The sequence below is a fragment of the Denticeps clupeoides genome, chromosome 2 (genome assembly GCF_900700375.1).
Source record: "Denticeps clupeoides chromosome 2, fDenClu1.1, whole genome shotgun sequence".
Classification (NCBI taxonomy): Eukaryota; Metazoa; Chordata; class Actinopteri; order Clupeiformes; family Denticipitidae; genus Denticeps; species Denticeps clupeoides.
The window spans coordinates 4,799,394-4,813,485 of record NC_041708.1 but is presented as its reverse complement, the minus strand read 5'-3'; the positions used below and the strand labels follow the sequence as shown (position 1 = coordinate 4,813,485).

The following is a 14,092-nucleotide window of genomic DNA, read 5'->3' as shown; positions in this document are numbered from 1 at the left end:
CCTCCTCGGGCCCCGCCGGACCCTTGCAGAGAGGACAAGGAAGGAAGACAATTTATTGGTTTTGATCAGCGCCCTGAGACTGGAAACTCATCCCGTTCAATATTCATTTCTCTTAAATAACAGACCACGCCCCACCTGAATTAATATTCATATGTTAATGTTCATAAGTCTTAATGAAGTCATGGTTCTCGAGATTGTCAAAAGTAGGCAGCACTCCAGGACCAAACGTGGCAGAACCTGTTTAGAAATATGATAAATAAAAGACATTAGATGCCTTTTCAGAGTGTAGACATGACATGATTACTCAATTAACAAATGAATTGATTATACAGAAGGTTCATTACTACACTTTCGAATGAAAAGAACATTTTCGGCGCTGTTTTGGGACAAAATGTCGTGCACAGAAGACACATGTTTTATTTAGCATCTAGGCAGGCGCTCACTCTGGCTGCTCCTGCATGGGCGGTCGAAGACCCCGCGGTTCTTGATGGGAGCTGATGCGGAGCAGCGTGGCGCGCCGCGCCGCGCCGCTGATGAGCACAGCTGGCGGAGCGTGTGCGCCGGCGGCAGCTCTGCTTCGGGGGGACGGGGGGGGGACACGGGGGGACGGGGGCGTCCCGCTGCGCGGGCACCTGCTGCTGCGGGGCCTGGCGACGGAGCGTCGATCAAGTGCCACGGCCGTTCGGGGAGGCAGCAGAGGAGGGGGAACCGTTGTTGAGGTGACAGGTTCCAGCTGGAAAGAGGAGAACCGCGAGCTGTAGTTAAAAAAAGTGGGTAATTAATGAGGCGGCGGCCGCGCACCTGTGGTTGCTTTTTGAAATACAAAACCGCCCCTTGGCACCACATCCTGTTGGTGGAGGGCGCGGCCCACGTCCCAGGCACGTACCATGCAAGCCAGGCCTGGAGAGGTTGAGCAGACGTGAAAGTTTGCTCTCCACTTTATTTAAGCCTGAATGTTCACTTCTCGGCCTGTTTTTATTTCACCGCAATGCAGTTTGTCACCCGCTGAACTCTCAGTTTCAGAGCATTTAATGTGGGGTCACAGAAGTGGCGCTCAAATCCTGTTGGTTAGATCGGGACCCGCTTTGTTTACTATGAGGGGCCGTTTATGAAATATTTCAGACTTTTGTTACACAAACACATGCGAAACACACACACATTCACATATGAAACTGACAAGCATGCATTTATACTACTGAAAACTCGCACACACACATATGAAACGCTCACACAGATACATGTGAAAAGGTCTCTTATGTAACTTAAATACAATTACCGTTTTTTTAATCAGGTCGCCAAAATAGAATCCAGAGAACCGCCTTCCAGATATACTGAAATGCCTTCCGGATATAGTGAAAAGTTTAATTTTTGTTTGTTACATAAGAGTCCATCACATGTATCTGTGTGAGCGTTTCATATGTGTGTGTGCGAGTTTTCAGTAGTATAAATGCATGCTTGTCAGTTTTATATGTTTGTGTGCGAGTTTCACATGTGTTTGTGTAACAAAAGTCTGAAATATTTCCTAAACGGCCCCTCATAGTTTACAGGGATGGTCATACATTGTTGGCCCCACTGGACTCAGTAGGAACTCTCGTTCTTAGGAGTTGCTAGGTGCATGTTAGACGGTATACAGTGAAATGAATCCACCTCTCCAGATCCAGGTGCTACATGTAACAATTTAAAATGTTACATACTGACATAAAGTGCAAACATAGGACACAGGCAGTACAAGACAAGCAGCGCAAGAATAACAAGAGAAACATACAATAAACCATGTAGACATCAAGTAAAAAAAAAAAACAGTGAAACTGGTAATTAGGGTGCAGAGCAACAATGTGCAAATACTGCTGTAATCGAAATGTATTAGAGATATGTTCTGAACATGAGAGGTAGAGTGTGTGTTTGTCAGTGCAGAGTGGAAAGCCCCTGAGTGTTCAGGTGTCTGATGGCCTGTGGGATGTAGCTGTTGCACAGTCTGGCAGCGAGGGCCCGAATGCTTCAGTATGGCAGGAGGGTGAAGAGTCCATGTGAGGGGTGTGTGGAGTCATTTACATTTACATTTACAGCATTTATCAGACGCCCTTATCCAGAGCGACTTACAATCAGTAGTTACAGGGACAGTCCCCCTGGAGCAACTTAGGGTTAAGTGTCTTGCTCAGGGACACAATGCTAGTAAGTGGGATTTGAACCTGGGTCTTCTGGTTCATAGGCGAGTGTGTTACCCAGTAGGCTACTATCACCCTTCACAGTCCTTCACAATGCTGCTGGCTTTCAAGATACAGTTTGTGTTGTAAATACCCTTTATGGGCCGGAAGAGAGACTTGGTGCAGTTCCCAAACCAGACAGTGATGCAGCTGGTCAGAATGCTCTCAATGGTCCCTCTATTTAAGGTGGTGAATATGGGTGGTGGGAGATAGGCTTTCCTCAGCCTTTCCTCCAGAGGAGGCTGAGCTGCTGGGCTTTCTTGGCTGGTGTTGAGGGCCCAGGAGGGATTGCTCCCCGGGGGCCTGTCATGGCTGCCCACTGCTCACCAAGGGTGATGGGTTAAATGAAGAGGACACATTTCGTTGTGTGTCACAATGACAATCACTCTCACTTGTTCACATTCAGAAACAGCTTGTTGAACAGCAGGGTGAACAGCATTGGACCGAGCACACAGCCCTGAGGAGATCCAGTGCTCAGCATGGTGGTGCTGGACATGCTGTTCTCAAGAGTCCAAGACCCAGTTGCAGAGGGAGATGTTCACGCCCAGCAGACTCAGCTTCTCGTTCAGGTGCTGGAGAAATATTTACTAAAGATTATAATATTTCACTAAATATTAGCATATTTCTTTCTATACTATACATCCTTCTATTTGGGGGAGCACACCCCCTTTTTTTTTGTTTTGTTTTTGTTATTCACATCTGCATTCCTCTCTACTCTATGCAGCGTGACAGCGGTAATTCGTCTGGTCATACATTATCAATATGCTGGATTTTCTTCAGCCATAAATTATACTTTATACTTTTGTTGGTGACACATTTTCTGTTTAGCAAATAACATAATTGTGAATGAATCAGTATTCTGCAATATTGGCATTCAGTTACACAGTCAGTGGGAGGAAGGGTGCGAGACATGATATGAACACTGTAAAGGCCAAATGTAATCTAGAATTCAATCTGGAATCGGATTCAATCTGACTAGAACCTGAGGACGTCTGTACTGCTAGTCGTCAATGACTCTGTAGCTGCAGCGGGATCGCGGTGGGGGCAGTAACTCAACCCTGGCTTCGTCTCTGTCCAACTGGTTTATGGTCCCGGGTGCCACGACAACCGTCCATCTTCCGAAATGATTGCGGAATTGCGGTGGGGGAACTGGGGTTCTGGCGCTCGTTCTCTAGTGCGCTTGGTGCCCCTGCGGGAGCAGGTTTGTTTGAGGAACGCTGATGAATGGGCTTTGCTCTGTGACTTGGAAGTCATGGAAGGAGCATTTTTCACGCACTTCATCTGCCTCTTCGTCCTTTGTTTCCTGAGCTTTTTGGTGTCGAATAAAAATCTGTCATTTTTAAGCAATAAGTAATAAACACAGAGCAACAGGGTGGCAAAATGGTAACAAATGGTAAATTACAAAAACAAGAAATAATGTAAAATAACAACATCACCAGTAATTTAGTATTAAATTACGATTTATTATTAACATGCACGAAGGACAATGGAGAACAATTCTATATAGTATGTAAAGACTTTAGCATATAGTTCAATTAGTTTTTACACAGGCATCAGTTAAGAAGTGATGGGTGGATAGATGTCAGAGGTGTGGACCTTAACTGGTCTCACAAATCGATTCAATTACGATGATCGGTGCCTCGATATCGATGCATCACGATGCATGCCATACATTTCGTTCATGATCACATGATGTTTTCAAATACAAGAGTTTAGGTCTCATACGCCTGTGTGGAAATTTTGATTTGCTACGATGAGCAGAAAAAAATGTTTTAACAACTCAGTCACAGCATAGAAATTAGACGTTTTCTTTTGAAAAAGGTTACAGGCAAACACATTGAAAGAGAATAATACGAAGATTCTGTTCAAGGCCTCTAATGTAAAGATTGAATTAAGTAACATTTGTAATTGTAAACAATTTGATGTAACTATAGACAATAATGGCTAATACCTTTATGTTAAAAAATTGGTAAACAGTTGCATGTCAAAACCTTTATTCAAATATAAACAGTGAACAGCAATACTGAGTGTAAAAAACCCAACTCTGACGTTATTCTGACATCTTAGTTTGAAACAGTATTTTCTTTTTACAGAATTCAACTGAGCTGCGCCGCGCTGCGTGAAGCTCCAACCCGGAGTGCCACTGTACTCTGTAGATCAGGCCGCCCCAGTCACTACCGGCACTACTTTTTAACTAGATTTTTTATGCCGCTGCCAGAAAATCACCAAGCAACCTCATCATGATATAATCAATTTTGTTCTATGCATCGTGATGCATCGATTACACGATTCATTTCAACACCCCTAATAGATGGCAGTTAGCATTAAAGGGTTGCAGCAAGGTGAAATTTGGCAATCCGTCTCACTCCAAGGTTGTTATGGGAATATAAATAAATGCTGTAGTCATTATTCCAGCAACTGGCATCTACAGGCTCTGGAGTAGACGTGATGCATATAGTGTGAATTTATGCATGAACCATGCTTTCAAAATCACTGCGGAGGACCTCCGTACAACACTTATCAGGTATGGATTACCCAGGCTGCATTGCAACACTAAAACGGAATGCGAGTTGGTGTCGTTGTTTTGTTTTGTCTTGGTAGCTGCACTGTGAGATGGGGAAAGGCCGGCATCATAATGAAACGGAATCCAGAATGAATGGGGAGGCGTTCCCAGAGAGGTGGGAGAAGAGATCGAAGGCGAACGTTTGATTTAAATTATTATTCGGCCTACAGAAGCGTCAAATCTGAAAAGAGACAGAACTCACCGGCTCTCAAGTGCAGACGGAAAATAAAGTAGAAAGGAACAAGCGAGCATGTCACGTGCATTTCCATTTCTTTATGACGGCTACAGGGAGTTTTCGCCGAGCCCTGTAGAGGTGTGCGATGGCCCCTAATTATTTCGCAGAGAGCTCCCCTCGCCTCGCCGCCAAATAAACTTCACAGCCTCCTATTCTCCACCCTTTTTTCCGAGCATACGACATTCTTCTGTTCCCTGTGCAACGATTGATGAAGCGCCCTGTAATTTTTATTGCCTGTTTAACATCTGATCATGGATGAACTGGATGAATTTGCCTTGGAGGGGCTTGGCAGTGGAAGCCGAACTGACTAAATCCATACAACGTTTTTTTTGTCTCACAAGGGCCATTTTTCCTGCCGCTAAATGGGCCACGTTCACATGGATTTGCAGAAATAAACAAATACAAACAAGAAATTGTAATTATTCTGTGTAACATTTTAAAAGGGGAGGAGGCTTTCTACCCTCATTGGTGGCATCAGCATACCTCAGCATACAATTTTTAAATTCTATTTATCAAAACTAAGCATGAGCTGCTGGGGCTGTGGCCCGAACTTTATTCCAAATTTAAGAAACTATAAGAATGACTCAGAATGTCTAAAATATCTCTCCGTAGTTGAGATTGGCGATGTGGTGAGGCGCTGCCCTCGTCCTTGACTCGTCCAGGTTATACCCCCCTTTCCCGGCTCCCCAACCTCGGCATGAAGGGAATGATTGGGGTCAGACCTCAGAAAAAATGTGCTGGATTTTCTCAGCAGGACTGGATCGTTGTTTCTTACTATAAATACTTGAGGCTCAAAAATTGGTTCTGGAATTCAGTAAGCATGCAGTAGGCATGATTTGTAGGGATATAAGTCATTTTCAATATAGTTCTAGTGTATTCCACAGTACACGTAATGGCACATTTTAGCATTAAAGACCTTTGCATAAACTTTAAAATGAGGCTGAGGCTGTTGAGGTTGGACAAACTGCACTGAATAGTGTGGCATCACCTGCAGTGAATTTTTTAAAGCATTTTAAAAAAGCATTTCTGTTTTTTTTTTAAGACTGAAAAATTAATATATTCATCTGTTGAATGCTTAAAGGATGCACTGACCTTGGGCAAGACAAAAATAAAGTTTGAAATGCCAAAAAGAACATTTCTCCGGAGAGTCTAAGCTTTCAGAGCCCTCCACTGCCAGCAAATCATCTTTTGCATACAAAATAGTGGAAAAGGGAGAAAGAAACATGGCGATGTCCGAGTCAGTGTTATCTTTAACGAGGCAGTCAACTAATCCAATTGCGGTTGATGCTGCAGATACAACTGCAGAGTGATCTTGAACTTTTGAAGTAACAGTTTTGATAAAACTCTGATAGTAATATGCATGCAGCTCAACAGTGTTTGTACTCTTCGAAGATTACATATTGTTTTGAAGCTCTCCGAATTTCTCCTAATTCGGAGGGGTGGGGCAGTGGTGGCCTAGCGGTTAAGGATGCGGCCCCGTAATCAAAAGGTTGCCGGTTCGAATCCCGATCCGCTGAGGTGCCACTGAGCAAAGCACCGTCCCAACACACTGCTCATGGGTTAAAAACAGAGGACACATTTCGTTGTGTCTCCGTGTGCTTTGCTGCAGTGTTTCACAATGACAGTCACTTCACTTTCTCCATTCAAAGCACATTCATTATGAAACCCCTTTTTTCTTACTTTTAAACGTGATCTGCATCCATGAAACACAATTCCTTAATAATTTTAGAAAGGTGCCCATGATTGGGGCACTTCTTGGGATTGATGCATCACTAATCAGAACATTGAGTTGTATTATGAAAAAATGTAGACATATCGAGTATGCTCACATGTAATTTGTCATGTCAGAGCTTCAGGTTGGTGTCTGCCATGCAGGGGACATGAGACATGAGAGTGGCAATGTTGTTCTACAACATTTCATTTATTGACAGCCCTAATAATCAGACAAACTCTTAACTCCCAATTGCAAAGACTTATCTGCCTTCGTGGCACTGCCTCACATACAAAAATGGGTTGTAAGTAGATTTTATATCATCCCTTTGTTAGTCCAGGCTACATTAAACAGAATGAAAGGCAAAGTGTTATAAATAATTTACATGGTCAGACATTTAAATGCACTTCAAATGCAATTTGTCTTTTTAATTGACAGCAGTAACAGAAAAATCACATCCTATTTTCACATTCCAACTCTCTTATCACAGCAACATTAACTAATTACAAGGACAGGCAACCCTGAAGCTTGGATGGAGTCTGTTTTCGTACCTTTGGTTTTCTTGGTCATGAGGTTGACCCTCTGGACTACTGGTAAGGATGTGGACTCATAACCTAAAAGCAGAGGACACATTTTGTGGTGTCACCGTGTGCTGCGCTGCAGTGTTTCACGATGACAAAAACAATCAATTTCATTGATAGACTTTGTCTATCAGCGGTGCCAGTGGCATGTTGACATGCGCTGGTGCGCTTTGTCCTACGCTGTACAACCGTGGCGTTGTCCTGGCAGTGCTGAGAGATGTCATGCCACCCACATCATGTGTGATGATGAATAAAGGCCGCTTGCCCTTTTTATGATGGACTCGCTCTGTCGATGGAGCCAAAACTGCCGCAGGATGTGTCCTGACTTCCTCCTCTCATTCCTACATTTTTTAACTCACAGTGACATTATATTTGCTTTGGCATGGTCCATTAATTTCTCATCATGACACATCAAACTAAATGTGTTTTCTTCCTTATATATTTGCACTTTTGTGTTGGTTTTGCTTTTTGCATTGCGTTCTTAAACGTATTTGTTTTATTAATTTTGTTATTCTGATTTTAGAGACACTTTACCCTGGAATCAATACCACAGGCCTTCTCCCCCGGCAGTGGTAACTACAAGGTAACTATTGCTGTCATGTGATATACAAAATGCCTTTTTCTTTTGTAGTTATGCTGGAAACTTTGCCTGACTTGTTTAAATAGTCTCAACCTCCTTCACCCCCAAATTTGCTTTCTGAAAGTGAAACGATACCAAGATGAGGACCGAGGTGCATCACAAAAGAAGACTTTTATTGTAATACGGGACATACAAACATAAAGGAATCTGCTTTGGGAAAGAGGAAGTGGAGACGGGAACGGAAAGGATCACTCACGCTCCACACACGACCACAACCATTACACATTCTCAAGTGAAAAAAGTGAAAGTGAGACACAGTAGCACAGCACACAGTGAAATTTGTCCTCTGCATTTAACCCATCACCCTGAGTGAGCAGTAAGCAGCCATGACAGGTGCCCGGGGAGCAGTGTGTGGGGACGGTGCTTTGCTCAGTGGCACCTTGGCAGGTCGGGATTCGAACCGGCAACCTTCTGATTACGGGTCCGCTTCTTTAACCGCTAGGCCCACCACTACCATTGTGCGACTCAAGACCTCTGAGTTACAACAACTCAGACCTCAGAACATTTTAAGAACATTAAAGTGGCAGGAAATCACAGCCCCTGACCAGACACCATCCTCACACGCAGACATTCTTGGCCATGTTTGCGACAGGCAATTGTGCGACTGTTACGAACCGAGTGAGAAATAGTTGTGGCTACAGCCTGACTTCGCTGTTGACTTCTGCATTGCAAACGATGACCTGGCCAGCGGAGCGACTCAAATAAATGATTATGGACCCTAGTCTGGCAGCTGTCATTGTAACTCTTCTATTCACCAGCGCCATTGTGAAAAGGGCCCTTGATTGATTCTGGGAAATCTCCCGCGGTGCCGACTCTTACTGCTGCGTTAATCGATACGACTCGGGCCCGTGATGGATGGTCGGACGGATCCTCCCCGCGTGGGATAATCATTGTCCGTGTACTGGTTCTTCCTGCAGTCGCCAGCGTGCGGGGGATTGATTTTAGCAACTGAGTGTTTTCAACAGGTTTGTCTGACTTTGATGCTAATTGTGCACATGTTGCCTTCAACAGAAATGTCATTTTTACAGCTAGGTTGTCTTATCCGTTCCATTCCCCTGAACTTAAAAATAAAACTTTTTCTAGATTTAGTAAAATTTTTAACTGACTAGATTTGGATTGTCAGAGGTCACATTGCAGCATCTCATGAACCCATGTAGAAGGACGTGGTGGAGAGCGAGAGCCCTTCCGGTGCTACCCACATATCTGAAATGGGATGAAGTGCATCTGAGCTTTTTGGGTAAGGAAGGCTCTTCTGATTTTCTGACCTGGAATTCAGGGCTACTTCAGGCCTTTCCAGCTGAAAGGTGTTCATTGGAGGTCAGAAATTCCAAGTATGACTGGAAGGCAATAAAGGGAAGACACCATCCACCCAGTACCCCCCACTCAATAAATACATTTACATTTACAGAATTTATCAGACGCCCTTATCCAGAGCGATTTACAATCAGTAGTTACAGGGACAGTCCCCTGGGAGACACTCAGGGTTAAGTGTCTTGCTCAGGGACACAATGGTAGTAAGTAGGATTTGAACCTGGTTCTTCTGGTTCATAGGCAAGTGTGTTAACCTCTAGGCTACTACCACCCCCAAATACACATAAGGCAGTTTTAAATCCATCACCATGTGCACGTGTTCCCAAATAAGAGCCCAGAGTGCTCAGACAAGAATTCGGTTGTGTAGCCCATCATATTTGAAGATGATGTTGCCACGCCTTCTGAAACACACATACATACAGTGTCAGACTGTCAGTGTTCCTCTGAAGGCCTGATCCTGTGGTGATGCTCTCTGAGCTGCCGGAGTGACTCTATTTCCCTCTGTCACCATGTCTCCACATTAGTGTTCATGGGCCATTACCCTGCGATTACCCGCAAACGAAATATATCCCGGGTCTATAAAATTAACATTTAACGTGTGCGACCCGGTCCTTCGCTCATTCATCAAATAAATGGCCGTTTACTCACATTACGGGGGCAATGGCATTTGGTGGCTGACCGGGTTGATCCGCAATCCGCTCATTGGTCAGATGCATAAACGAATAAATGTCTGAACAGCGGTGCTGGACCTAATACTCCGAAGAAGCTTGAGAAATCCCTGACAGGGAATGCACTTTCTATAAGATACATTCACTAGTTCACCCACCAGGATGCTTGAGTTGGTAGAGGGTGTGGTCCCAAGATGACTGGAACAGAAAATGTGACATACACTGATGTACACCCTGCGTTCTAGGGGTATTAGGAGTGTAGTGGAGGAGGTGGATGCTGTGCTACGTATTGACAGGAGGGGGGTTTAAATCACCAAGAATGTGGATGTAGGGGGTGTGAGTGGCTCCTCCTATTTTAAACATAGTTCATAAAAACAATAAAAAAAATTAAAGTCATGATCTGGGTGACAACAAAAAGGGCTTGGAGGGTCGTTCATGTTTTCTTGAGTGAATATAAGATACATGTGTTACATCAGATATGCCAATATGCAACACCCAACAATGTACAGTCTGTAGTAGAATAATCTGAGAGCAAAAAAAAAAAGAAGGTCTCTGTAGAATCAACAGATTCGCAAAACAACGTGGACACCAAAGCAAGCAGAAATGATCCCTTCATTTGTTCGGCGGATGCATATGCAGCCAGAGAAAATGTCTGAGCCTCACCGCACACTGTAATTATTTCCGGATATGGGGTCCGTGGCCCATCATTTTTCCGAAAAGACGAAAAAGAGCCGCCAAACATGATATAAGCACGGAGGGGAGGAATTTAACAGAAATAAATTCAGAGTGTGACACTCTAGAAGCTGTCCAGCCGCACAGCAGATTTGCAATATAACACGGTCCCACTTTTTTTTACGGTTTGTATTACAGTCAAGGCTAATTTGACCACTATTGTCAGGATTGACTGCAGCTGTGCTCAACACCGGTGGCCAATCCTGACAGCGCTTAAATGCCGGATGTTTCCGCCCCTTCCAGGTCTCCGGCATTTTCGTGAACTTCATTTGCACGAACTTGACCTGGTTTTGGTTCAAGTGTATTTTGAGTTCTGGCAATCGCCACACGCCTACGGGTTTGTTTACGTTCTTCATTTAAGTTAAATCATTTTCGGCCACCGCGCCATTCTTCATTTGTGTTTATTGTTTATTTAATAATAAAACCCCTTCCCAGCATGTCAGACCTCTGCGCTTCCTTCCCCCGTAAGTCCGTAGTCGTGACAGAATGCCGGAGACCCACCCAAAAGCGCAGAGGTAAAAAGCAGAGGAGAAAATGCACCGCGAAGGACGCAGCCCGGTGCGGCGAACGCGGACGCCAGGGGAGAGACGCGCCGCCCGTTCTGGTGGAGCGTTTTCTCCCCGAGAAGCCGTGGTAAGCGGCGCCGCGTGATGACGTCACCACCAGGAAAATCCGCGAAACGTCGGCGGGTGAGTGGGCGGAGCGAGGACGTTGGCGTCGGCAGCAACGAGGAAGTGACGTGGGCAGCGAGCGCAGAGGATGCGACCCCCACGATCTTCGGCATGTCGAGCCAAGAACTCTGCGCTCTGCTGGCAAGGCTCCCCGTGGACTGGGACGACATGGACGACGACGAGAGCACGGGAGACGAGAGTTGGGCTCCGCCCTTCGCGCCCGTCCATGATCGGCGCGAGGTCCGTGGGGACCCACGTCACTTCCAGGGGGGTGAGAAGCGACAACGGCGGCGTCCCTCCAGCGAGGAGGTGGGCAGGCTCCAGCCCGAATGGCCAGAGTACTGCCCATGGGAGTTGATCGCACCCTGGGTCCAGGATGTCTGCAGGGTGGACGACCCTCGGAGTCACCGGTGGGAGGACACAGATGACGTGAGCGACAATGACGTGGATTTTCTTTGGGCAGTCGGGGCCGGGATGGCTCCACCCAGCGCGCGCGTCCAAGATTGTCGCGACATCCATGAAGATCCACGTGACTTCCGAGGGTACGAGGTCGACACGGACTACGACGAGGATGACGGCAATTGGGCAGTCAGTGCCGGGATGGCTCCGCCCATCGTGCCCGTCCATGATCGTTGCGAGGTCCGTGGAGACCCACGTCAGTCCCAGAGGTGCGTCAACAGCGAGGAGGAGGACAGCGATGCGGGGGTAAGCTGGTGGAAGAGGGCGACAGGAGGTCGACAGCCAGCAACTGCACTGCCGGAACTGCCTCACAGGGACGCCTTCCCAGCGTGAACAGCAGCGCATCACCAGCGCCCCCGCATGCTGGAGAAGACGTCCACCACCCCCCACGCCACATGCCCACCACCATCTCCAGCGACGTGCCCAGTCCCGTGTGGGACAACCCAATGGTCTCAGGACCCTTCAGTGGGGCAGCAGACACGGATGAGATCACCACCATCCTCACGTGTCTGACTGGATCAGCATGGGGCTGGAGCACAGCCCTCTGGCAGCAGGGAGAGACTGACAGGAGTTTTCGGGACTTCCAGCAGAGACTGAGGGCGGAGTTTGATCGGCCAGAGCCTGAGCCCGGGTTCGAACTCTGCCCTTCCACCACATCCAGCACCAGTCAGGATCCGGGGCAAGAAGACCAAGCACTGGCGGGCGACAAGAAGGTCGCACCTCCCGAGATCCTGGCTGTGCCCCCTGAGGAGGTCCCGGAGAGCCCAGAGAGGGAGCCAGACGACCCTCTCTTCTGTCTGTCTCTGTCTGTGTGTGTGTGCGTGGTTTATGTGTCCGTATGTCGCCCCCACTTCCCCTCTTTGTGTCCACCAGATGGCGACCCAGCAGCAGAGCCGAACCCCAGGGAGGGAGTTCCCAACCTGACTGCACCGGTCCAAGGCGAGGTGGACGAGCCCCAAGGTACCCCTAAGTCCAGCCGGGGGGGTGCTCCCCCAAAGAATTTTTTTGGGGGGTGCAGTTCGGGTTGGGGGCTCCTCCTGAGGGGAGGGTAGGTGGGGAAGCGATTGAGCTGGGTCCTCCGGTAGCCGGTGAGGAGGGCGGGCCAGGCATGGGCCTGCGTCCGCCTCCAGAGGGGTGGAACGCCATAGAGCCCCCGGGTAGGCATGAGGACCCAGCTGGGACAGGCAGGAAGAGGCCCTGCTTGTCCCAACGGCCGGCGGAGGGGCTAGCTGGATGGTCTGGCAATGCCCCCCCCTTGGCACCAGGGCCGTGCAGCGAGAGGGGCAGGATACAGCAGGGCAGGAGCCCTGTGGTTGCCACAGTCCTCCCCGCCACCTCCACTGATGGTACTGCTGGGGCTCCGAGGACGTAGCCCTTGGAGGGGGGGCTCTGTCAGGATTGACTGCAGCTGCGCTCAACACTGGTGGCCAATCCTGACAACGCTTAAATGCCGGATGTTTCCGCCCCTTCCAGGTCTCCGGCATTTTCGTGAACTTCATTTGCACGAACTTGACCTGGTTTTGGTTCAAGTGTATTTTGAGTTCTGGCAATCGCCACACGCCTACGGGTTTGGTTACGTTCTTCATTTAAGTTAAATAATTTTCGGCCACCGCGCCATTTCTTCAATGGGTTTATTGTTTATTTAATAATAAAAACCCCTTCCCAGCATGTCAGACCTCTGCGCTTCCTTCCCCCGTAAGCCCGTAGTCGTGACAACTATCAATGTCACCAGAAAGATCACCTCTATGATATTTTAAATAGAATAAACGAAGAATTACTTAGTTATTGAGAAAATTCTACAATGGTCATTAAAATCCTTAAAATTATTCCCATCAGCCACTTTATTATAAATTCCTACTTGTACAGTTTATCAGCCACCTACTTCTCCTTTCATAAGTGCTCAGCTTCTGCCCCAAGGACCAGATCTGATGGTGTCCTCACAAATGCTGAAGACACCTGACTGGACTACAAACCTGTAACAGCATAGATTGTACAAGGTGTAGGTGACTCTAAAAAAATGGCCAGTGAGTTTTGAACACAATTTAAACACATCATGGCAAGTGGATTTAACATTTAACAGTTTACTGTCATATTTTGAAATGCACTAGTCAAAATTACAAACCATTTTAAATGATCTACAATTATATTTGGCTAGTCCCAATTTCCAATTCGAAAGTTCAAAATGATGTCACCGATTTCATTGCTGGACTCACCCAGCATTCACCAGTTTCATATGAGTGTAGGTCCTGATCACTCCCATTTTAAAAGTATACCTTCAGGACTCCAAGGTTGTCCTGCGTTATCTTGACGCTTGGTC

The 14,092-nt window shown here is 46.8% G+C and overlaps 1 protein-coding gene across 3 annotated transcripts in view; it reads left to right on the top strand.

The window, feature by feature from the left end:
• The window catches only part of chrm3b (cholinergic receptor, muscarinic 3b), a 47,722-nt gene that overhangs the window by 26,297 nt on the left and 7,333 nt on the right, over positions 1–14,092 (top strand). Inside the window, exons 1-2 of one of the 3 annotated variants that reach the window (XM_028967308.1) lie at positions 2,677–2,773; positions 7,818–7,877. The exons of 1 other annotated variant lie outside the window; for it this stretch is intronic. In XM_028967308.1, the coding sequence (XP_028823141.1) occupies positions 2,739–2,773; positions 7,818–7,877 (95 nt within the window). In that variant the 5' untranslated portion in view covers positions 2,677–2,738. Of the gene's footprint in view, positions 1–2,676; positions 2,774–7,817; positions 7,878–14,092 lie in introns of those variants that run through there. One more of the 3 variants, XM_028967309.1, reaches the window with a different exon arrangement.